The 25635-nt window shown below is 43.6% G+C and overlaps 1 protein-coding gene across 3 annotated transcripts in view; it reads right to left on the reverse strand.

Annotated features, from left to right (window-relative positions):
- SMPD4 (sphingomyelin phosphodiesterase 4) overlaps nt 1-25635 on the reverse strand; it is a 92910-nt gene that overhangs the window by 41761 nt on the left and 25514 nt on the right. Inside the window, exons 6-13 of one of the 3 annotated variants that reach the window (XM_069757359.1) lie at nt 24123-24175; nt 22135-22286; nt 21517-21646; nt 5926-5997; nt 5372-5455; nt 4547-4692; nt 3691-3781; nt 3383-3486 (exon numbers count right to left, since the gene is read on the reverse strand). In XM_069757359.1, coding sequence (XP_069613460.1) covers nt 3383-3486; nt 3691-3781; nt 4547-4692; nt 5372-5455; nt 5926-5997; nt 21517-21646; nt 22135-22286; nt 24123-24175 — 832 coding nt within the window. Of the gene's footprint in view, nt 1-3382; nt 3487-3690; nt 3782-4546; nt 4693-5266; nt 5456-5925; nt 5998-21516; nt 21647-22134; nt 22287-24122; nt 24176-25635 lie in introns of all 3 variants that reach the window. The other 2 variants (XM_069757349.1, XM_069757366.1) reach the window with 2 other exon arrangements.

The raw sequence follows: 25635 nt of genomic DNA on the forward strand, positions 1-25635 counted from the left end.
TTAAGACCAGGGAATACTGGTCATGCGCCTTTAAGACCAGGGAATACTGGTCATGCGCCTTTAAGACCAGGGAATACTGGTCATGCACCTTTAAGACCAGAGAATACTGGTCATGCAACTTTAAGACCAGGGAATACTGGTCATGCACCTTTAAGACCAGGGAATACTGGTCATGCACCTTTAAGACCAGAGAATACTGGTCATGCACCTTTAAGACCAGAGAATACTGGTCATGCACCTTTAAGACCAGAGAAAGCTGGTCATGCACCTTTAAGACCAGAGAATACTGGTCATGCACCTTTAAGACCAGAGAATACTGGTCATGCACCTTTAAGACCAGAGAATACTGGTCATGCACCTTTAGGACCAGAGAATACTGGTCATGCACCTTTAAGACCAGAGAATACTGGTCGTGCACCTTTAAGACCAGAGAATACTGGTCATGCACCTTTAAGACCAGAGAATACTTGTCGTGCACCTTTAAGACCAGGGAATACTGGTCGTGCAACTTTAAGACCAGGGAATACTGGTCATGCACCTTTAAGACCAGAGAATACTGGTCATGCGCCTTTAAGACTGGGAATACTGGCCATATGCCTTTAAGACCAGGCCAGGTACTTCCTTACCCGGGTACTGATGTAGTCGATGTGCCCCTTTAATGCAAAAATACTGTCACCCCAGTGTGAGCTGGCCGGGTGGACCAAGATGGCCCCCGGGAGCTGCAGAGTTGATAAAATCTCGCAGAGAGCGAGAAGCGCCAATTTGGGGGGCGGAGCCACAGGCACGATGTTGAATAGGCCTAAGCCGGGGCCTAAATTTCTGTAGCCGGCGGGCGACACCAGCGGGGCGTTCCAGGCAAGACTTCCAGGATGCGGCCTACAAATCGGCCGAAGCCGGGGACTAAATTTTTGCAGCCATCCAGAGCGTTACCTCAGAGAGGTGGGCCACAGGGAAGTGGCTGAGGCTGCCTGTCAGCATGTGAATATCCCACTGAAGATGGATCCACTCACCACTCATCCACTCATTGATGCGCGTCCCGGCATGGAGCCGCCGCGGATGTGGGTTTCAGCGCTGTTCTGTGCAGCGTGGACGGTGCAGGGATAAGCCTCAATCCATCATCCGTTTGTTAGGGAGGTGGAGAGGAACCGTCCGCCTCCTTGTGCCATCCGCTTTCACAGTGGTGGGACAGTGGGGGCTGCTCGGACGCCATAGAGAGGGGCCTCTGTGCATCCACGGAGTTCAGTCCGGGTGGACAGGGCCAGTTGTCCGGCATTAGGCCTGGCTCCAGGAGAGGATACATGGAGGCGACACTCCATGTGGTCGCCTGCTGCTGGTGTGGGGAGATCAGGACCATGAAGGAACCGTCGCCCCTGAAGTGAGCTCAGGCATGGCTTCCCACGTCGCAGGAAAGGGTACGGGGAGGTATACTCGCTGTGCTCGCCTGTTGATGGTTCGGGGGAGATCGGAACCTTGAAAGGGACCGTCGCCCCCTTCACTCCGTTAATTAAAAAATAAAAATTTACAGAAAAGTAAACAATAAAATAAAAACGTTGGGGTCTGAAACAGACCCATGTGCCTCCTACAGACACTAAGCAAGAACTGGTTAGCTGAGAGCCAGCAGGAGGGTGTATACTGCAGGGGAGGAGATCACTTTTTTTGTATCACTTAGTGTCAGCCTCCTATTGGCAGCAGCATACACCCACGGTCTGTGTCCCCCAATGAGGCGAAGGAGAAATAATTATTTTTGCATCGCTTTATTCTCAGGACTATAACTTTTTTATTTTTTCGCTGATGATGCTGTATGGCGGCTCGTTTTTTGCGGGACAAGATGATGTTTTCAGCGGTACCATGGTTATTTATATCCGTCCTTTTGATCGCATGTTATTCCACTTTTTGTTCGGCGGTATGATAATAAAGCGTTGTTTTTGTCTCTTTTTTTCTTTTCTTACGGTGTTTACTGAAGGGGTTAACTAGTGGGCCAGTTTTATAGGTCGGGTCGTTACGGACGCGGCGATACTAAATATGTGTACTTTTATTGTTTTGTTTTTTTATTTAGATAAAGAAATGTATTTATGGGAATAATTTTTTTTTTTTTTTTTCAATATTTAGGATTTTTTTTTTTTTTTTTACACACATTTGTAAAAAAAATTTTAAACTTTTTTACTTTGTCCCAGGGGGGGACAATACAGATCGGTGATCTGACAGTGTGCACTGCTCTCAGACAGATCGCCGATCTGTCTGAGAGCAGTGCAGCGTTACCAAGTGCCTGCTCTGAGCAGGCACTTGGTAAGCCACCTCCCTCCCTGCAGGACCCGGATCCGCGGCCATTTTGGATCCGGGACTTGCTGCAGGAAGGAGGTAGGAGACCCCCGGAGCAACGCGAGCACATCGCGTTGCTGCGGGGGTCTCAGGGAAGCCCGCAGGGAGCCCCCTCCCTGCAGGAAGCTTCCCTGCACCGCCGGCACATCGCGATCATGTTTGATCGCGGTGTGCCGGGGGTTAATGTGCTGGGGGCGGTCCGTGACCGCTCCTGGCACATAGTGCCGGATGTCAGCTGCGATAGGCAGCTGACACCCGGCCGCGATCGGCCGCGCTCCCCCCGTGAGCGCGGCCGATCGCCTATGACGTACTATTCCGTCCTTGGGAAGTAAAGCCCACCCCACATGGACGGAATAGTACGTCTAATGGCAGAAAGGGGTTAAGTGTATTTGGAGCGTTTTTTCACCTATAGAAACCAATGGGTAAGTGCAAATATGCAGCAAAAAAAATGCAGGTATTAAGTTAAGTTAAATTAAGTTAAGTTTTTGTGCCACTAAACTTTATCAATATGCACAAGAAACAATAAAAACACATCAAAAAACGCAACGTGTGAACATAGCCTTATAGTGTTATGGAGGTCCCAAAATGCAGTACTGAAAGTGCAGCACCGAGAAAAATTAACCTGGTTTCTCCGGGGAGGCACCAGCTTTCAGTCATGCCAGCACAGCTACAGTCACCGCTCACTATATTATAAGCGTTGGCTTTAATCACGGCCCGTCACATTGACTGTCACTCAGCTCAATGATGTTGCTCTCACTACCGTGTGACCACACATTCGGTCCCTATCAGTATGTCTATGGAGTGCGGGAGAAAACCGGAGAACCCGGAGGAAACCCACGTAAACACGGGGAGAGCATAAAAACTCCTTGCAGATGTTGTCCATGGTGGGATTTGAACCCAGGACCCCAGCGCTGCAAGGCTGCAGTGCTAACCACTAATATGCACAGAACAACTGTCTACTCCAGATAAAGTGGCATTTCCATACTGCATATTTATAGCATGGCCGTAAAGTGCCCTCTGCCGTGTACTCGGGCAGCCATATGCATTGTCAGCATTTACTCACCATCTTTCTGAGACTGCACGGTTCTGTTCATTATTGAGCGGTGAAGACGATCTCTCAGGAACATATCTCCAGGGCTGCACATAACTCAGCCACATCTCCAGTACCTGCAAAGAGGAAGGATTATTCTTATGATCGACATAAACAAAATTAAAATACAAAAAAATAACCAGTGCGTTGATTTTGCAAACTCAACCCACGTAGGACACGGCCCATTTAGGCAACTAATAAACAAGTTGTTTGGGATCCATACCGTTTGTAACTGCACTCAATTTAAAAAATAACTTGTTTTAATATTTTATTGTACATACCGCTCTGAAGGATGCATCCAGAGGCCAGTGACCAAAGCAATGTTGCAGAAAGATGTACAGCTTAGGCTGAATGAATCTAGAAATAACAACCCTAACAAGAAAGGGGAAAAACATGAGCAATGGAGTATATATATATATCCAAAGTTTGAGGGTGGCAATTATGAAAAATTGGTTTTTGTCATAAAATGGTGCGTGTTATAATCCGTTTGTCCAATTGCTTACTGGGGGGGAAAGCGGGGGTGGAGCAGGGTCCCAGGTGGCACGGTCAGTGGTGGCGGAGGCAGGAGATGCATTGGGCTCCAAGCTAGTAAGACAGGGTGTTCGGAGGAAGCAAGAGTCGGGCCATAGGCTGGTACGACAAAGTGTTCAGTGGTGCGGGGGCTCTGCCGACATTTTGTGATAGTCCGGAGCCCCGCACCTTTAATACTTTCTAATATGGTGGACTCCGGAAAAATGGCCGCAACAAGCGGCACATGCACCATTTAGATCTCAAGAGCAGAGATCTCAGTTTGCGCATGCGTCCATTTTCACGGAGTCCACCGCACCTCATCGTACTAGCCTGGGGCAGCCATCGCCCAGTCTCCTGCAGCCGCTGAAGCTTCTGACAGCAGCGACCCCCTGGGACCCTGCTCCACTGCAGCCACTATTCGGATTATAAGACTCACCTCCATTTTCCCTCAAAATTTTTAGGAGAAAAAGTGCATCTTATAATCCGAAAAATATGGTATGACATATCATACCATATTTTCGGCACAATAATTTAGGGGGAAAATGGGGGTGCGTCTTATAATCCGAAGCAACAATGGCAGCTCCTAATTCCTGGCCAGCATTAGAATAACTACATATGCTCAGTTACCTTTTCAGCTCTTCCAATGGACTTGGGGTCTGAGAGTGAGCAGAAGGGGATGATTGCTCCGGTCTTAAGCTATTGGCAAAAGCATGCAAATGCTTCACAAGGACTCTGACCAATAAGACATGCTCCTCCGTGGGCTGGAAAGAATCCTACAAATCAAGTATAAAAGATGGATTTTACAGTTTTACATTTCCTAGAGAATGACAACAAATAGCAGGAAAACAAAAAGCACTAAAGCATGGGCACTTGAAGATGAGTTGTCAGAAGTTAGTAAAAAAGAAAATTGCATTCATCCCTTTCCACAGTAAAGTGAGACCCAGCAGCCAAAAAGTGACTAAAGGAAGTATCTATGTATTTATATAGCATATGAGCCGAGCTAAAAATACCATTAATACAGTTAAACATGCAATACTTCTCTGCTGAGTGGTAAATTGGATAGGTTACACTAATTAGAATGAATGCACCTTTTCTGTTAAAATTCATAACTTGTATACAAAAAAAAAATATTGAGCCAAAGCAGTTTACTGGTTATCACACAGTTCCAGCCAAAAAATAAAAACAGGCAAAGCAGCATCCCCTGAGGCACCCAGAAAAGAGAAACACATATGCAAAGTTAGAAAGCATCGAGAAAAGCAAAATAATACAGAAGCAAAGCTGCTCTAATCAGTACATCATAGTCAACAACTGTTAGAGCCCTTTAATGCAGCCTGTGCCCATCATTACCCAGTTTGTATTGGCTAAAAAGTGGCGAAACATGGCAGAAGCCCCATCCTTCCCCCACAACCACAATTTACAACGCAGAAGTGTGTGCCAGAGAACTGGAAGTACTTGGTATGAATGGAAGGAGCCGGGCTGAGCAGGATTAATGTAGGAAGTACTGGACACACTGAGCCTGTGGTGAAGCGCTTCCAGCTGAGACACATAGGAGCCAACGAGTGATGAGAAATTGGGGAGAAGTAGGAACAAAAAAAAATAGAGAGATAACAAAAAACACAAAACATGGAATGAGAGAAAACATACTGTGTTATAAAAAAAAGAAGACTGGACAACACAACATGAGACTGAGAGCCAAACACTATTCGATAAGACTATTGCACTGCCGGTACGTTGGCTGCCACTGGGCTACAAAAACAACTAAACGTGGCGAAACCCAGACATACCGTGTATTGCCATCTACTTCTACAATGCTTAGTCATCAACATACAAACAATAGGAAATACAGTATGTGGCAAAAACATAAGAAAACATATGAATACACACATGCACAACACAGGGACAAAACCACAAGACATAATGGCTAGTAAAAAAAATAAGTACCGAGCCTGTCATGGCCGATAACTAATAAAGGAATTCAATACCATGGATACAAAATAGGTCGTTACCTTTGCATGCGGAGACTGCATTTTATGGTACATTTCTAGAGAATAATGGTGAAGCCACATTTCTACAAATATCTGCAAGTAGGAAAACATATACAGGAAACATTTGTGACACATTCTAATCACATATCAGTAGTTATTACATACATTGCCTGACAGATTCACTTAACCACATGTCAAGGCCATTTTCCATTTCCTCCCCTTCGTCTAAGACCCATAACTTTTTCATTTTTCCCTCAATATAGCCGTATGAGCGCTCGTTTCTTTGCGGGAAGAGTTGGATTTTTGAATGACACCATTCATTCTACTACAAAATGTGCTGGAAAAAACTCCAAGTGGGTTAAAATTGCAAAAAAAAAAAGTGCAATTTTACAGTTTTTTTCTGAGTTTTTATATTTACCATGTTTATTATATGTGAAGACACAAAAGAGAATAGTAAAACCAAAAACACTCAGTTTGAAAAAATGTTTGCAGTAATCCGCAAGTGCTAGTAAAAGATGTAAATAACAGGGTATTTGGTTGATACGTTTTTTGCAAAAAATGTATACTAAGCTGCTCTACCAATCTTCACGGTATACCCATATCAGAGCAGTCCTAACTAATGTATGCAATCCCTATCTGATGTATTTAAAAACCTGATCATCTGTATATTACCTGTGTGAACAGGGTTCAGAGAGGAAAAATCCATGTGTGCATACAGGGTAGAACAGCTTTTGTGTGCATACAGGGTAGAACAGCTTATGTTTATTATATGGTAAAACTGACTTGGCAATTTAATTCTCCAGGTCGGTATGAGTACACAGACACCAAACGTATATAGGTCTTTTTTTTTTAAACTTATTTAAGTGGTGAAAAAAATTCCAGAAATTTGTAAAAATAAATAAAAAGTAATTAAAAAAATGTGCTTTTGTCGCCATTTTCTGAGACCAGTAATGTTTTAATTTTTCAGGACACGGCCCTGTGGGGTGGCTTTTTTTTCTGCGCCCCGAACTGACATATTTACTGATATCATTTTGAGGGAGATATGATGATCTGATCACCTCTTATTGCATTTTAATGAAATGTTGTAGAGGCCCTCAAAAAATAATTTTGGCGTTTTGATTTTCTTTCTTGCTACACGATTTACCTTTTTTTTTTTACTTTTTACTGTATTTAATAGTCTTGAAGATGCAATAATCTGATCGCTTGTGCTATACATAGCAGTGCTAATGCACTGCTGTATCTAGTGAAAATCACAATCTCCTATGAATGCCGACCATGAGCTGACTTTCATAGGAGGATTGTAATGACAGGCACAGGGGTCTTCAGCAGACCCCTGCTGTCCCATCGGCACCCCGTGATCACATCACGGGTGCGCAGATGGGAGCGTGAAATGACAGATCTCACTGCCGATGCATGTTAAATGCTGTTGTCAGAGATTGATAGTGGCAGTTAACAGGTTAACAGCTGCGAGCTCTGCTATATACAGTTAGGGCCAGAAATATTTGGACAGTGACACAAGTTTTGTTATTTTAGCTGTTTACAAAAACATGTTCAGAAATAAAATTATATATGTAATATGGGCTGAAAGTGCACACTCCCAGCTGCAATATGATAGTTTCCACATCCAAATCGGAGAAAGGGTTTAGGAATCATAGCTCTGTAATGCATAGCGTCCTCTTTTTCAAGGGACCAAAAGTAATTGGACAATGGACTCTAAGGACTGCAATTAACTCTGAAGGCGTCTCCCTCGTTAACCTGTAATCAATGAAGTAGTTAAAAGGTAAGGGGTAGATTCCAGGTGTGTGGTTTTGCATTTGGAAGCTGTTGCTGTGAGCAGACAACATGCGGTCAAAGGAACTCTCAATTGAGGTGAAGCAGAACATCCTGAGGCTGAAAAAAAAGAAAAAATCCATCAGAGAGATAGCAGACATGCTTGGAGTAGTAAAATCAACAGTTGGGTACATTCTGAGAAAAAAGGAATTGACTGGTGAGCTTGGGAACTCAAAAAGGCCTGGGCGTCCACGGATGACAACAGTGGTGGATGATCGCCGCATACTTAATTTGGTGAAGAAGAACCCGTTCACAACATCAACTGAAGTCCAGAACACTCTCAGTGAAGTAGGTGTATCTGTCTCTAAGTCAACAGTAAAGAGAAAACTCCATGACAGTAAATACAAAGGGTTCACATCTAGATGCAAACCATTCATCAATACCAAAAATAGACAGGCCAGAGTTAAATTTGCAGAAAAACACCTCAAGAAGCCAGCTCAGTTCTGGAAAAGTATTCTATGGACAGATGAGACAAAGATCAACCTGTACCAGAATGATGGGAAGAAAAAAGTTTGGAGAAGAAAGGGAACGGCACATGATCCAAGGCACACCACATCCTCTGTAAAACATGGTGGAGGCAACGTGATGGCATGGGCATGCATGGCTTTCAATGGCACTGGGTCACTTGTGTTTATTGATGACATAAGAGCAGACAAGAGTAGCCGGATGAATTCTGAAGTGTACCGGGATATACTTTCAGCCCAGATTCAGCCAAATGCTGCAAAGTTGATTGGACGGCGCTTCATAGTACAGATGGACAATGACCACAAGCATACAGCCAAAGCTACCCAGGAGTTCATGAGTGCCAAAAAGTGGAACATTCTGCAATGGCCAAGTCAATCTCCAGATCTAAACCCAATTGAGCATGCATTTCACTTGCTCAAATCCAGACTTAAGACGGAAAGACCCACAAACAAGCAAGACCTGAAGGCTGCGGCTGTAAAGGCCTGGCAAAGCATTAAGAAGGAGGAAACCCAGCGTTTGGTGATGTCCATGGGTTCCAGACTTAAGGCAGTGATTGCCTCCAAAGGATTTGCAACAAAATATTGAAAATAAAAATATTTTGTTTGGGTTATGTTTATTTGTCCAATTACTTTTGACCTCCTAAAATGTGGAGTGTTTGTAAAGAAATGTGTACAATTCCTACATTTTCTATCAGATATTTTTGTTCAACCCTTCAAATTAAACGTTACAATCTGCACTTGAATTCTGTTGTAGAGGTTTCATTTCAAATCCAATGTGGTGGCATGCAGAGCCCAACTCGCGAAAATTGTGTCACTGTCCAAATATTTCTGGCCCTAACTGTATATATATATATAATCCCAGGTTATAAAATGCTGTATGCTTAAAGATTTAAAAAATAAATTTTTATTGGAAATACGGGGATTAGACCTACACACAATATTGTTTCCAGGAGTCAATCCTGACGGCACCTGGAAACAATCAGGTTGTCCTTCTATCACTATACGGACAGGAAACACACGATAGGTTAAAAGACCACTCCCACCCACCAGTGATTTTCCAAGTACCACACCAGGATGGATGCAATTCTATTTATTGAAATCCTTTACAAGTTAATCATCATGCCTACAGGACGTGTTTAAGGTAGACCAAGGAGCTGCCCTGCAAATCTGTTCTACCAATGCCCCAGCCCTTTCGGCCCATGATGTTGCTACTTGTCTGGTGGAATGGGCCTTGAGACCCTCATGTATAGGCAATTTCTAGGCCTCATATGCTAGGGAGATGGTGGGTTATCCATCTAGCTAATGAAGGTTTTGATGCCTTTTCCCCCCTATTTTTGCCACCATATTGGACAAATAAATTACCGTAGTGTCCAGTCTCCACTCACGAGTGGCCTCGAACGTCCAAAGAATGGAAGAATCTCTCTTTCGGGTATTTAGGGTGCTGGCAGAAGGAGGGAAATATTATCTCCTGATTTAAATTTCAAGAAGAGACTACTTAAGGCAAAAAGGTGGGGTTAAGTTTTAGAACTATATGGTTGTCAAAGATCTGAATATACGGGTTCTGGACCAAAAGAGTCTGAATTTCTCCTAGTAACTTGGCTGAGGTGATAGCCACTAAAAAGACTGTCCTGAGAGTGAGTTTTGCATTGTTAATGCTCTCTACTGGCTCATAAGGTGCTTTGCACAAGGCATTGAGGACTAGATTTAAATCCCATGGAGGGACTGATTTCCTTATTGTGGGCCTCAATCTCTGGATGGCTCTAGAAAATATTGCTACCCACGGTTGAGATGCCAGGGGAGAGTCTTTGCAACTTTAGCGTGCTTGGTTTCACACTTTATTAAACCCTGCCTGAAGGAAATCTAAGATCTTTGGAATGTCAGGGTGAGAAGAGTCTATAGAAGAGTTACCACATTCCAAGCAAAACTTCCAGATTTTATTGTAAACTGCACAAGTAACTGGCTTACGGGTAGCCTGGATCATGGAGATCACCTGGTTGGAGAGACCTCTAGCTCTTAAGATCTTCTTTTCAGGATCCGAACTGGCCCTTGAGAAAGTAGGTTTTTCCTCCCTGGTAGCAGGAGTGGCTCTTCCCGGGACATCTTCCTAAGTAGGGGAAACCAGTTTGGTCTTGGCCAAAATGGGACTACCAGTATCACCAATGCTTCCTTCCTGGATCTTTTTGAGGATCCTTGGGATCTTGGGAATGGGATTGAAGGTGTACATGAGATCTTTTTCCCATACCTGGCTTAAGGAATCGATCCCCTCCGGGTTGTCTGCTGGATTGAGAGAATAGAATCTTCGGACCTTGGCGTTCTTCCTATTTGCGAAGAGATCCAGTTGGAGGATGCCCCATTTATGACACAGGTACCTCAATATTTCCCCATTCAGTTCCCACTCGGTAGACTGGATCCTTCGTCTGCTCAAGTAATCGGCAACCATGTTCTTGGATCCTTCTAGATGTACTGCAGATATTGACCTGTCTCTTCTTTCTGCCCAAGCAAATATCCTTGAGAATAGGTCCTGTATGGGGCGGTGTATTGGACCCCCTTGGTGATGAAGAAATGACACCGCCGTCATGTTGTTTGAAAATCTTTATATGTCGACCTCGTAAGCAGGACTGATTCCGCTTCAGGGTCTCCCAAACCGCCCATTACTCTCTGAAATTTGAGGAATGGGATTGGATTTCTGGAGACCAAACTCCCTGGAAACATCTTCCTTCCAGATGAGCTCCCCATCCTTCCTTGCGTCTGTGATGATCGTGACGCAAGGCAACAATATCCGCCGGACTCCACTACAGATATTCCTGGAAATGGTCCACCATTCCAGCAATGTCTTTAATGTCAGAGATAGATGAATCTCTTTGTCCAGGGAACTTTGTCATCTGTCCCAGGTTGAAAGGATTGTTCTCAGCAGTCCTCGTGTGGAACTGACTCCATCGGACACGTGATATGCAAGCAGTTAAGGTTCCCAAGACCTTCAATGCCGTTCTTATGGAAACTTGATTTTGAAGGAGTAGACAGATTCTGATTATCACTTTCTGCTTCTCCTCTGGCAAAATCGAGATTCTTTGCCTGGAATCCAGAATAACTTCTAGAAATGTCTTCCTGGTCCCTGGTAGCAGGTCTGATTTCTCCTGGTTTATGATCCAACCCAGACTTTCCAATGTTGAAATCATCATCCTGAGCTGCTCTTCTAGTTCGGTCTCTGAACGGGATAATAGCAGAAAATCGTCCAAATATGGAACTATGACATTGACCCACTTCTGATTGGGGAACCGGAATCACTACTTTCAACCTTAATACAGTACAGACCAAAAGTTTGGACACAGCTTCTCATTTAAAGATTTTTCTGTGTTTTCATGACTATGAAAATTGTACATTCACACTGAAGGCATGAAAACTATGAATTAACACATGTGGAATTATATACTTAACAAAAAAGTGTGAAACAAATGAAATTATGTCTTATATTCTAGGTTCTTCAAAGTAGCCACCTTTTGCTTTGATTACTGCTTTGCACACTCTTGGCATTCTCTTGATGAGCTTCAAGAGATAGTCATCAGGAATGGTTTTGACTTCACAGGTGTGCCCTGTCAGGTTTAATAAGTGGGAGTTCATGCCTTATAAATGGGGTTGGGACCATCAGTTGTGTTGTGCTGAAGTCTGGTGGATACACAGCTGATAGTTCTACTGAATAGACTGTTAGAATTTGTATTATGGCGAGAAAAAAGCAGCTAAGTAAAGAAAAACGAATGGCCATCATTACTTTAAGAAATGAAGGTCAGTCAGTCCGAAAAATTGGGAAAACTTTGAAAGTGTCCCCAAGTGCAGTTGCAAAAACCATCACGCACTACAAAGAAACTGGCTCACATGAGGACCACCCCAGGAAAGGAAGACCAAGAGCCACCTGTGCTTCTGAGGATAAGTTTATCCGAGTCACCAGCTTCAGAAATCGCAGGTTAACAGCAGCTCAGATTAGAGACCAGGTCAATGCTACACGGAGTTCTAGCAGCAGACATCTCTACAACAACTGTTAAGAGGAGACTTTGTGCAGCAGGCCTTCATGGTAAAATAGCTGCTAGGAAACCACCGCTAAGGACAGGCAACAAGCAGAAGAGACTTGTTTGGGCTAAAGAACACAAGGAATGGACATTAGACCAGTGGAAATATGTGCTTTACTCTGATAAGTCCAAATTTGAGATCTTTGGCTCCAACCACCGTGTCTTTGTGCGACGCAGAAAAGGTGAACGGATGGACTCTACATGCTTGGTTCCCACCGTGAAGCATGGATGAGGAGGTGTGATGGCGTGGGGGTGCTTTGCTGGTGACACTGTTGGGGATTTATTCAAAATTGAAGGCATACTGAACCAGCATGGCTACCACAGCATCTTGCAGTGGCATGCTATTCCATCCGGTTTGCGTATAGTTGGACCATCATTTATTTTTCAACAGGACAATGACCCCAAACACACCTCCAGGCTGTGTAAGGGCTATTTGACCAAGAAGGAGAGTGATGGGGTGCTACGCCAGATGACCTGGCCTCCACAGTCACCAGACCTGAACCCAATCGAGATGGTTTGGGGTGAGCTGGACCGCAGAGTGAAGGCAAAAGGGCCAACAAGTGCTATGCATCTCTGGGAACTCCTTCAAGATTGTTGGAAGACCATTCCCAGTGACTACCTCTTGAAGCTCATCAAGAGAATGCCAAGAGTGTGCAAAGCAGTCATCAAAGCAAAAGGTGGCTACTTTGAAGAACCTAGAATATAAGACATAATTTCAGTTGTTTCACACTTTTTGTTAAGTATGTAATTCCACATGTGTTAATTCATAGTTTTGATGCCTTCAATGTGAATATACAATTCTCATAGTCATGAAAATACAGAAAAATCTTTAAATGAGAAGGTGTGTCCAAACGTTTGGTCTGTACTGTAGGTCTTTTACCTCTACCCATATGGGGGAGTTGAGGGATCTGGAAAGAGGATTTGTAACTAAAAATATTCTTGGGGGTGATCTGACAAATTCTAAGGCATAACCCTGAGAAATGGTGTTTATGACCCACTGATTTTGGGAGATGAGTCTCCATGAGTCTGCAAACTCACAGAGGTGACCCCCTACAGATATGGCATCATTTCCTGAACCCTAATCTAAAGTGCGAGGGCAGGGCTCTACCTTTACCCCCTTTAGGGTGACTCCGCCAACTAAACTTCCCTTTTCCCGATATTCCTGCCTCTGAAGGGACGGGTCCTCTGAAAGGGATAGTATTCTCTTAGATTTTTCCTTGGGAAACTCTTTCTTGTTATCGGTGAAATTTTCTAGTACCGTATATACTCGAGTATAAGCCGACCCCCCTAATTTTGCCACAAAAAACTGGGAAAACTTAACGACTCGAGTTTAAGCCTAGGGTGGGAAATGCAGCAGCTACCAGTAAATGTCAAAAGTAAAAATAGATACCAATAAAAGTAAAATTAATTGAGACATCAGTAGGTTAAGTGTTTTTGAATATCCATTTTGAATCAGGAGCCCCATATAATGCTCCATAAAGTTTATGATGGCCCCATAAGATGCTCCATATAATCCTGCATAAAGGTTAATAAAGGCCCCATAAGATGCTCCATAGACACATTTGCCCCATATAATGCTGCACAAATGCTGATTATGGCCCCATAAGATGCTCTATAAAGATATTTGCCCCATATAGTGCTGCACAAACCTTGATTATGGCCCTATAAGATGTTCCATACAGACACTTGCCCCATATACCGTAATGCTCCACAAACGTTAATTATGGCCCCATACAGACACTTGCCCCTTATAGTGCTGCACAAACGTTTTGGCCCCATATAGTGCTGCAAAAATGTTATGGCCCCATATAGTGCTGCACAAACGTTATGGCCCCATAGATGCTCCATACAAAACACTTGCCCCATATAGTGCTGCACAAACTTTATGGCTCCATATAGTGCTGCACAAACTTTATGGCCCCATATAGTGCTGCACAAACGTTATGGCCCCATATAGTGCTGCACAAACGTTATGGCCCCATAGATGCTCCATACAAAACACTTGCCCCATATAGTGCTGCACAAACTTTATGGCCCCATAGATGCTCCATACAGACACTTGCCCCATTTGCTGTTGCTGCGATAAAAAATAAATAAATCACATACTCACCTCTCCGTCGCTCAGGCCCCCGTCACTTTCAATAGTCACCTGCTCCTCGTTCCGGCGCCACTCCATGTTCAGCACTGACGTTCAGCAGAGCGCGCGCACTAACCACGTCACCGCGCCCTCTGACCTGAGCGTCACAGCTGAAGACAGAGCGTAGCCGGAACGAAGAAAGGTGACTATCGCGCAGCGCTCCCTCACCCCGATATACTCACCTGGTCCTGGCGCTGTGCAGATCCCTGGCTTCCCCGACGCCGCAGCTTCATCCTGTACTGAGCGGTCACCGTTAGCGCTCATTACAGTAATGAATATGTGGCTCCACCTCTATGGGAGGTGGAGCCGCATATTTATTACTGTAATGAGCGGTACCATGTGACCGCTCAGTACAGGAAGAGGCTGCTGCTGCCAGCACCGGGGAAGCCAGGGACCGCGCCAGGAGTGAGTATTATTAGACAGCCCCCGCTCCCCCTCCCCTGCCGACCCCTGGGTATGACTCGAGTATAAGCCGAGAGGGGGACTTTCAGCCCAAAAAAGTGGGCTGAAAATCTCGGCTTATACACGAGTATATACGGTATATTATATGGAACACCCTTGATCCTGAAAATGGTATAGCACACAGTTTATTCTTAGACTAATAATCTCTCAACCAGGTCTTCATCCTCATGGCTCTACGAGCCGCGTTGGATAAAGAATTGTTTCAGGCTGCAAACTGCACAGATTCCGCCGAAGCATCCGCCAAGAATCCGGTTGCAAGTTTCAATAAGGGAAGACTTTCTAACATGTTATCCCTAGAAGTTTTCCTCTTTAGCTGATCCTCCAGTTGGTCGATCCATAAGTACATGAATATAGCAACTGAGGTGGCAGCTATATTAGTTTTCATCACTGCCACTGACGCCTCCCAAGCTCTTTTAAGCAGCCTGTCCGCCTTTCTGTCCATAGGATCTCTGAGGTTAGAGCAGGGGTCCCCAACTCCAGGCCTCGAGGGCCGCCAACAGTGCAGGTTTTCAGGATTTCTTTAGTATTGCATCGGTGGTAATGTGATCATCTGCACAGGTGATGATTCCAACCCCTGTGCAATACTAAGGAAATCCTGAAAACCTGCACTGTTGGCGGCCCTCGAGGCCTGGAGTTGGGGACCACTGGTTTAGAGGAATCCTCAAAGGGGATTGAGGTCTTTTCCGCTCGAATGGGTATGCGGCTGAGGAAACCCCCTTCGGGGAGTGTCAGCCCTGGACCTCTTTACCGGGGGAAGGAGAGGATGGACCCCCGATCCCCCTGAGCCCACAAGATAACTGAGGAAGCGCCGGAGCACTGGTTGGTGTTGGTGGGAGGGGTCTTTCCTGTCCCTATAAGGATAGAAGGACAACTTCTACGGTACTGTCAGGAGGGACGTCCTGGAAAATACAATAAAATAAGCAGGTGAACATACAGCTAACAAGGCTACGTAGAGCAATTATAGATGGCTGAGTACATATAACATATATGTTTTCAATTCAGGGTTAGGGTAGAGTACACGTGCATATATAGTAGTGATTTACTTAGTATAATACCCTCAGAGTATAAGGGTATCCTATATAATTGCCAGCATAACAGCCTCAGAATCTGCCTATTCTACAAAGTTTTTAACGTGACATTAGAACATGTAAGGTGCAGAATGCAAATGCATAATCTGCTTATATGGCTAATATTATACCGAATAAACTCACATGCCAAGTAGGGGTGTTATATATATATATATATATATATATATATATATATATATATATATATATATATATATATATATATATCTATATATATATACACACACACCGTATATACTCGAGTATAAGCCGACCCCCCTAATTTTGCCACAAAAAACTGGGAAAACTTATTGACTCGAGTATAAGCCTAGGGTGGAAATGCAGCATTTACCGGTGAATTTCAAAAATAAAAATAGATCATTCTTGCCCCATAGCTGTGCCATATAGTGCTCTGCACCGTTCATTATTGTCCCATAGCTGTGCCATATAGTGCTCTGCACCGTTCATATTTCCCCATAGCTTTGCCATATAGTGCTCTGCACCGTTCATATTGCCCCATAGCTGTGCCATATAGTGCTCTGCACCGTTCATATTTCCCCATAGCTGTGCCACATAATGCTCTGCACCGTTCATATTTCCCCATAGCTCTGCCATATAGTGCTCTGCACCGTTCATATTGCCCCATAGCTGTGCCATATAGTGCTCTGCACCGTTCATATTTCCCCATAGCTCTGCCATATAGTGCTCTGCACCGTTCATATTTCCCCATAGCTGTGCCATATAGTGCTCTGCACCGTTCATATTGCCCCATAGCTGTGCCATATAGTACTCTGCACCGTTCATATTTCCCCATAGCTGTGCCACATAATGCAATGCACCGTTCATATTGCCCCATAGCTATGCCATATAGTGCTCTGCACCGTTCATATTTCCCCATAGCTTTGCCATATAGTGCTCTGCACCGTTCATATTGCCCCATAGCTGTGCCATATAGTGCTCTGCACCGTTCATATTTCCCCATAGCTGTGCCATATAGTGCTCTGCACCGTTCATTATTGCCCCATAGCTGTGCCATATAGTGCTCTGCACCGTTCATATTTCCCCATAGCTGTGCCACATAATGCTCTGCACCGTTCATATTGCCCCATAGCTGTGCCATATAGTGCTCTGCACCGTTCATATTTCCCCATAGCTGTGCCATATAGTGCTCTGCACCGTTCATATTTCCCCATAGATGTGCCATATAGTGCTCTGCACCGTTCATATTGCCCCATAGCTGTGCCATATAGTGCTCTGCACCGTTCATATTTCCCCAAAGCTGTGCCACATAATGCTCTGCACCGTTCATATTTCCCCATGGCTCTGCCATATAGTGCTCTGCACCGTTCATATTTACCCATAGCTGTGCCCCATATAGTGCTCTGCACCGTTCATATTTCCCCATAGCCGTGCCATATAGTGCTCTGCACCGTTCATATTTCCCCATAGCCGTGCCATATAGTGCTCTGCACCGTTCATATTTCCCCATCGCTCTGCCATATAGTGCTCTGCACCGTTCATTATTGCCCCATAGCTGTGCCCCATATAGTGCTCTGCACCGTTCATATTTTCCCATAGATGCTCCACATAAATCTGTGCCGCTGCTGCAGTAAAAAAAAAAAAAAAAAAGCCATACTCACCTCTCTTGCTTGCAGCTCCCAGCGTCCGGTCCCGGCGTCTCTCCGCTCTGACTGATCAGGCAGAGGGCGCCGCGCACACTATATGCGTCATTGCGCCCTCTGACCTGCACAGTCAGAGCGCAGATAGACGCCGGAAAGATGGAGCGGCGCCCGGCGGCTGGAACGTGGACAGGTAAATATGCGATACTTACCTGCTCCCGGCGTCCGGCTCCTTCTCCCGCACAGCTGGTCTTCCTCTAAGTATCAGCGGTCACCGGCACCGCTGATTAGAGAAATGAATATGTGGCTCCACCCCTATGGGAGGTGGAGCCGCTTATTCATTTCTCTAATGAGCGGTCCCACGTGACCGCTGAAGAGAAGAACTGCAGCACCGAAGACCGTGGGACAGGCGGGGAGCGTCAGGATCGCTGGAAGCAGGTAAGTATGCCTCAGCGCCCTCACCCGCCGACCCTGCCACCCACCTTGACTCGAGTATAAGCCGAGAGGGGCACTTTCAGCCCAAAAATCTCGGCTTATACTCGAGTATATACGGTATATATATATATATATATACACACATATATACATATATATATATATATATATATATATATATATATATATATATATATATATACATACATATATACATATATATATATATATATATATATATATATATATATATATATATATACATACACACATACATATACATACATATATATATATATATATATATATATACACACACATATATACACACGAATGGCGATCCAAAAGTAATGATAATCGGTTATTTCTATTGCACACAGAAATTAAAATAAAATGTTTTCTTCTCTCTTAGGTACCCACTAGTCCAGGGAAAAAAAAAATCACTTAAATAGACCACGATTCCCGGGAGCTACATTCATTTGAATATGAACTGCCGAGGAGTGAACATCAAAATGGAAAAAAACGAGCTCAGAGCTGTCATCAAATACCTCTGCTTGAAAAAAATGACTACCAAAGACATACACAGCGACTTGGTGGAAACATTGGGGGACTCTTCTCCTCCATATTCCACAGTTGCATGCTGGGCCAAGGAATTTAAGCTGGGAAGAACATCGACGGAAGATGAACATCGTCAAGGACGCCCATCCACGTCCCTCAATGAAGAAAACGTGAAAAAAGTTGAAGAAGTTGTATTGGCAGATCGAAGAGTGACTATCAGGCATGTAGCTGAGGTCCCAGGGATCTCATATGGCAGTATTCAACGAATCCTTGCAAAAGAATTGCATATGAGAAAGGTCTCCGCGCGTTGGGTGCCAAAAATGTTAACCGACGAGCAAAAGAAGAAACGAGTTGACATTTCAATAGCAAATCTCGAAAAGTTCCAAGCAGACAAGGAAATTTTTTTGTCACGTTTTTTGACCATGGACAAGACCTGGATCCACCACTTAGATCCCGAAACTAAACAACAATCGATGACGTGGAAACGAGCCAACGAACCAACGCCGAAGAAATTCAAAGTGTCAAGCTCAGCAGGGAAGGTTATGGCGTCCGTTTTTTGGGACGATGAAGGAATTATTATGGTGGACTATTTGGAGAAGGGAGCCACTATTACGGGCTCCTACTACGCAGAACAAATAAGAAGATTGTGGGAGGCTATCAAGGAGAAAAGGCGCGGCAAACTGTGGGCTGGAGTGCTGTTTCACCAAGATAACGCGCCGGCTCACAAAGCTGCAGTTGCCATGGCTACCATTCAAGAAGCGGGCTTTGAACGGGTGGAACACCCCCCTATTGGCCAGATCTAGCCCCCAGTGACTTCTTTCTCTTTCCTCGACTCAAGGAACACCTCCGGGGCAAGAAATTTGATGACAATAGCAACGTGATAACCGCTGTTGGGGATTTTTTTGAGGGTCAAGATCAAGAATTTTTTTCTAAGGGAATTCTAAGTTTAGAAAAGAGATGGACTAAATGTATAGACTTGATAGGAGACTATGTAAAAAAATAAAAAATTTTTTTTACTATATTCATTGTGTTTAGTATTGATTATCATTACTTTTGGATCGCCCCTCGTATATATAATGTGAAAAAATTGGAACAGCATCAAATTACTACCTTACAAGGCATGCAGAGCTCTCCCGGCCAGCAATCCAATGGTCAAAAAGTAATAAACTCAAAAAAAAAGGAAAAGCAGCACAAAATAATTGAAAAAAAAGTGGACTTTAATGCCTGAACGGCGTGGCAACGTTTCGGATGTGTTATCCTTTGTCAAGCAATGAATACAAGAGTGAGACCACATTTTATAGCCAACACATACATATCTCATTAGAAAATCATTAAATATAATAAAGTCAATAGTATTAAACAGTGTTATTGTGCATCATCAGTGTAACAGTGCAATTGTGCAAGTTACTCAGCCCATCAAACCACAGCTATTGACGGGTATTATGAATAACATACTGCGTGAAAATAATTAAAAATAGCTTAATGGCCAATTGTTATTAAAAACAAATCAGGTGTCCTTACTAACGATATTATAATCCAAGTACACTTACATACACAGCTCAGTAATGGCAGCCATGATCACGGCGTTCCCAAGTGCCTACTGCACATGTCCGTGACATCACAGTCAGGGACCCACACTGCTCTGCCCTGCAGCTGCTCAGAGCCTTCCGAGGACCATGGCGCCATGTTAGCTAGGGGCGGCTTTGCCCACACGGAGGACGGAACCACATAACTATTGCAATAGCAATATAAAAAATACAGTAGCGATCCTAGTAACCCCGAACTCTGCATGACTCAGAGTTTGTTGTATATTTACTTCAGTGTCCTTGCTCCTTATGGTATGTCGGTGAAACTACGTGTGATTTCAAGACTAGAATCAATCAACACCGACATACCATGAGGAAGAAACGTTTGGATCTACCAGTGTCTAAACATTTCACGGAGAAATGTCATACTGAAAAACAACTGCGCTTCCGTATTATTGATATGGTACCGGTTCAGATAAGGGGAGGTGACCGTATACGGTTACTTAAAAAGAAAGAGTTGGAATGGATAAAAAAACAATTGGCCATTAAGCTATTTTTAATTATTTTCACGCAGTATGTTATTCATGATACCCGTCAATAGCTGTGGTTTGATGGGCTGAGTAACTTGCACAATTGCACTGTTACACTGATGATGCACAATAACACTGTTTAATACTATTGACTTTATTATATTTAATGATTTTCTAATGAGATATGTATGTGTTGGATATAAAATGTGGTCTCACTCTTGTATTCATTGCTTGACAAAGGATAACACATCCGAAACGTTGCCACGCCGTTCAGGCATTAAAGTCCACTTTTTTTCAATTGTTTTGTGCTGCTTTACCTTTTTTTTTGAGTATATATATATATATATATATATATATATATATATATATATATATATATATATATATATTAAACACTAATAAAGAGCCTTGTTAGCTGTATATTCACCCGCTTCATTTTATTGTATTTTTTATATTTTTCCAATAAAAATTGAATTTTAAAATCTGTAAGCGTATAGCACTTTATGACCTCGGATTATATACTTTTTTGGGCTGTGTTTTGATGAATCCAGGTCAGTGATGTTTTTTCACCATTTTTTATAATCCACACTTGTGGCATCGATATTTATTTCACTATTCCCTTGTACAACCTCTGATTTTACAACATTTTCGTTTCTAGTGCACTTGCAAATTATATGGGAGTACGGTATATTTATTTGTTATATCGTTTATATATGACCATGTATGATTCATGGTGCTCATGTTCCTCCACCTCTCAATTTTTATTTTGTATTCGCTTTTAATTTGGTCTTGTTTTAGGTTTCTATATTGTCTTGTCAAATTGGAGTTTCTATAATAAAGTATTAATTTGTTAAACCCCTTTTTGGTTATTTAATGACTTTTCTAAGCAGTTTTTTTTTAGGGTTTACAATTATGGAACTCACCTGCAATAAGGTTTCCGACCTCCATATCTCATGAGCTGCAGGGTCAGCATTCACCAAGTGCTGGTGGGAAATGTGTCTCTTTAAAAGGCTGGGGCTAGTCCCATACGAAGTTAATGAAATTGATGGCGATCTGTACATACAAAATGACATCAGTCAGAATTCCCTTATACCCCATATGGACAAAAAAAAAACCTCATAAAACAATTTAATAAGTTATTTCTTTGCCTGGTTGTAAGGGCTTGAAGTAGCCAATTTGTGGGCCCCGCTCTGTGGACCTATTTTAGAGCCACTACAATCAAGCTGGCAATAGATTATGGCCAATTCCATTATTTAACAATAACATGTTATTAAACACAGATCATTATAACCCCCATACACATCAGCCAAACCCACTGATGTTGATGGCACCAGCCAACCATCTGATGTATTTGGGGATATCCCCCCTACAGGCCATGTATGAATTTAAAGGGGACACGAGTGAGTTGTCCGGCAGCAGATTTCTCTGCTATCTCTTTGGCACAGCCTAGAGCTTGTCTGTAGAGGTTACCGAATGAGCGTTGGACTGCCGACTATCTCATCTGTATGGCCAGCTAAAGTCAATAATGCCAAGCATAGCACCTTGGTGCAGGGGACGGCACCGTTCCTCCAGGATTGGCAAAATGAGGTTGTGGGACATTTCCTTCTATGGGAAGGAAACAATTCAGGTATTTCTCCACCAAGATGTAGTAGGCGTTATCAGAGTAGTTGCAGACTTGTCCAGTGATAAAGTTCTGCATGGGGAAAATGTATAAATATATATAGAAAATCATTAATCTTTTTATACAAAGAAACCACAAACATCAGAAATATCACAGTGCGCAATCATAGTAATCATTGTTTTGAAAGATACCCTGACTTATTTTAAAAATGAGCATTTTCAGAGGTAAACACCTACTCTGACATCAATTTTCACAGTCAGTACCTCTGCTCCATCAGATCTAAGAAGTCAGCCTAATAAATTATGCAGTCTAATGTGAAATCTAGTGACAAATCTACTTTAAAAAGCCTACATAGAGAAAAATTGTAATAGCATGATTACCAAATAAGAAGAGTAAAGCGAGACCCTCATCACCCCATTAGGATCACATATATGAATTCACGGAATTCTTCAAAAACCTCAGAACTGTAGGAAAGTCCCCTTCTGACTGGATGAACATTATACAAAAATAACTTCTAAGAAGCAGGGAATTCCTGTAAGAACTGGCCTCTGTAGCAATGTAAGGTGTAGGAAGAGACAAATGTAGTCTGAGTCCTGATTTAACCAAATCAGATAGTACAAATCCAAGGCCGAGTGTTGCCGCTACTCCAGTCTGTCTTTTGGCTGCAGCAGTGACACAAGGTAGAAGCTCACATCACTGCTGCAGCCAAAGGGGAATGGCTCGGGTCATCTATCTCGGTCGAGCCGTCGAGTCCAGTGTAAGCTGTCAACGAGACGTCACCGCTGCAGCCAACACACTGACACCAGAGGACCGGCGAAGAGCACGAGAACTATTGGGATCTTGGTTATTTTACAAGACAGTAAATGTTTGGGGTCTACTTTTCTAAAATGAAAAACCTTAGAATTTTATACCATTCATTGAGAATATAAAAAATTAATTCTGGATACCCCCTTTCAAATGCATCAGGGCACCCATCAAAAAGAACAACCATGAGATTGCAGATAAGAAAAGCATTTCTGGATAAATAGAAGCTGAATTTCCTTTTTTAACCCCTTAATGACCACAGACACGTCTTTTAACTGACCTGAGATAGAAGAGAATTGCATCCACATACAGGTGACAATCCAGCAGCTGTCAGCTGTACACTATAGCTGACAACTTGCTGCACGTATCAACTAAATACCCTGTTTTTTTTCCATCTTTTGACTAGCACTTGCTTATTACTGTGATTTTTTTTACAACAGAGTATTTTTGACCTCACTGTGCTCTTTTGTGTCTTCAAGTTTCTTGGTGGTGTGAACATGTTCCTACAGACTTGTTCAATGTGCAAGTAGCCCATGTGTTTCTGGTTCTGTAATTGTTATCTTGTTTCTACAAGACTAGGGAGTCCACCACTCCTTTTTTCGGTCATTTGCACTAAAGCTGTTCCATCCATCTAGCAGGTCCACATGGATATTCCCTCTCTGAACCCTGCTTATACAGGTACTATACAGATGATCAGGTTTTTAAATACATCAGATAGGGATTATATACATTAGTTAGGACTGCTCTATATGGGTATACCTTGGCGATTGGTGGAGCAGCTTAGTATACATTTTTTTTGCAAAAAAAAGTATCACCTAAATACCCTGTTTTCTTCCATCTTTTGACTAGCACTTATTACTGTGATTTTTTTTTTTTACAACAGAGTATTTTTGACCTCACTGTGCTCTTTTGTGTCTTCAAGTTTCTTGGTGGTGTGAACATGTTCCTACAGACTACAGACTTGTTTAATGTGCAAGTAGCCCATGTGTTTTTGGTTCTATAAAGTGACTCTGGTCAGATTTTAAAAATTTGGCTCCGTCATTAAGGGGTTAAAACAGGTTCCTATTTGTGTATAACAGGACTTATCACAGAATGATTACTTACCCTCTGAATGATTAAGAAGTTGGCAAAGTGGAACATAAAATACTCAAAAGCATCTGAGGAGGCGATTAAGAAAAAACATGACAAGCAAAGCATGGAGAGGAAAATGTCAGAAAAATAAATAAAACTAAATCATTTGAACACAAGTCAAGATAAAGCACTGACAGGAAATAAGACGCGGGTCTCAAATTCAGACGGCTAAATAAGTCGCACATAGAAAAAATTTGAAGTTGACGGGCCTCATTGCTTAAAGGGAACCTGTCACCCCGAAAATCCCGGGTGAGGTAATCCCACCGGCATCAGGGGCTTATCTGCAGCATTCTGTAATGCTGTAGATAAGCCCCCGATGTAACCTGAAAAGGGAGAAAAAGACGTTAGATTATACTCACCCAGGGGCGGTCCCGCTGCTGGTCAGGTCGGATGGGCGTCTCCGGTCCGCTGCGGCGCCTCCTATCTTCTTTCCATGACGTCCTCTTCTGATCTTCAGCCACGGCTCCGGCGCAGGCGTACTTTGCTCTGCCCTCTTGAAGGCAGACAAAGTACTGCAGTGCGCAGGCGCCGGGCCTCTGACCTTTCCGGCGCCTGCGCACTGCAGTACTATCCTCTGCCCTCAACAGGGCAGAGTAAAGTACGCCTGCGCCGGAGCCGTGGCTGAAGATCAGAAGAGGACGTCATGGAAAGAAGATAGGAGGCGCCGCAGCGGACCGGAGACGCCCATCCGACCTGACCAGCAGCGGGACCGCCCCTGGGTGAGTATAATCTAACGTCTTTTTCTCCCTTTTCAGGTTACATCGGGGGCTTATCTACAGCATTACAGAATGCTGCAGATAAGCCCCTGATGACGGTGGGCTTACCTCACCCGGGATTTTCGGGGTGACAGGTTCCCTTTAATGAATAAGAAATAATGTCCTGTTGCTCATCCTGTAATAATGACCTCTACCCTGGCTCTCATCCTGTAATAATGTCCTCCGTCCTAGCGGTCATCCTGTAATTATGTCCTCGGTCCTGGCGGTCATCCTGTAATAATGTCCTCTGTCCTGGCGCCCATCCTATATTAATGTCCTCTGTCCTGGTGCCCATCCTGTCATAATGTCCTCTGTCCTGGCGCCCATCCTGTAATATTATATATAAAATTGTCTAAGGTCCATTTCCGTCTCTTTGTCTGTAACGGAAATCCAGCGTCGCTGATTGGTCGCGCCTGGCCGGCCGCAACCAATCAGCGACAGGCTTTACTATTGATGCTGCCAATGCAGCATCAATAGTAGAAAGATAGAATGTTTAAAATCGTGCTATTCTCACCTTCCGGCGGCCCCCGAAGGCTTCCCCATCCTCGCGATGCTCTCGGCAGCTCCAGTAATGCTTTGCGAAATGACCCCAGTTGACGTAGGATCACGAGAGAACGCTACGTCATTACGGGTTATTGCCGCAAAACATCACTGGGAACGGACCTGGCGAGAGCATCGCTAACTCCTGGGCTGGATCCGGGGTCGCCGGAAGGTGAGTATATAACTATTTT

The sequence above is a fragment of the Ranitomeya imitator genome, chromosome 1 (assembly GCF_032444005.1).
Source record: "Ranitomeya imitator isolate aRanImi1 chromosome 1, aRanImi1.pri, whole genome shotgun sequence".
Classification (NCBI taxonomy): domain Eukaryota; kingdom Metazoa; phylum Chordata; class Amphibia; order Anura; family Dendrobatidae; genus Ranitomeya; species Ranitomeya imitator.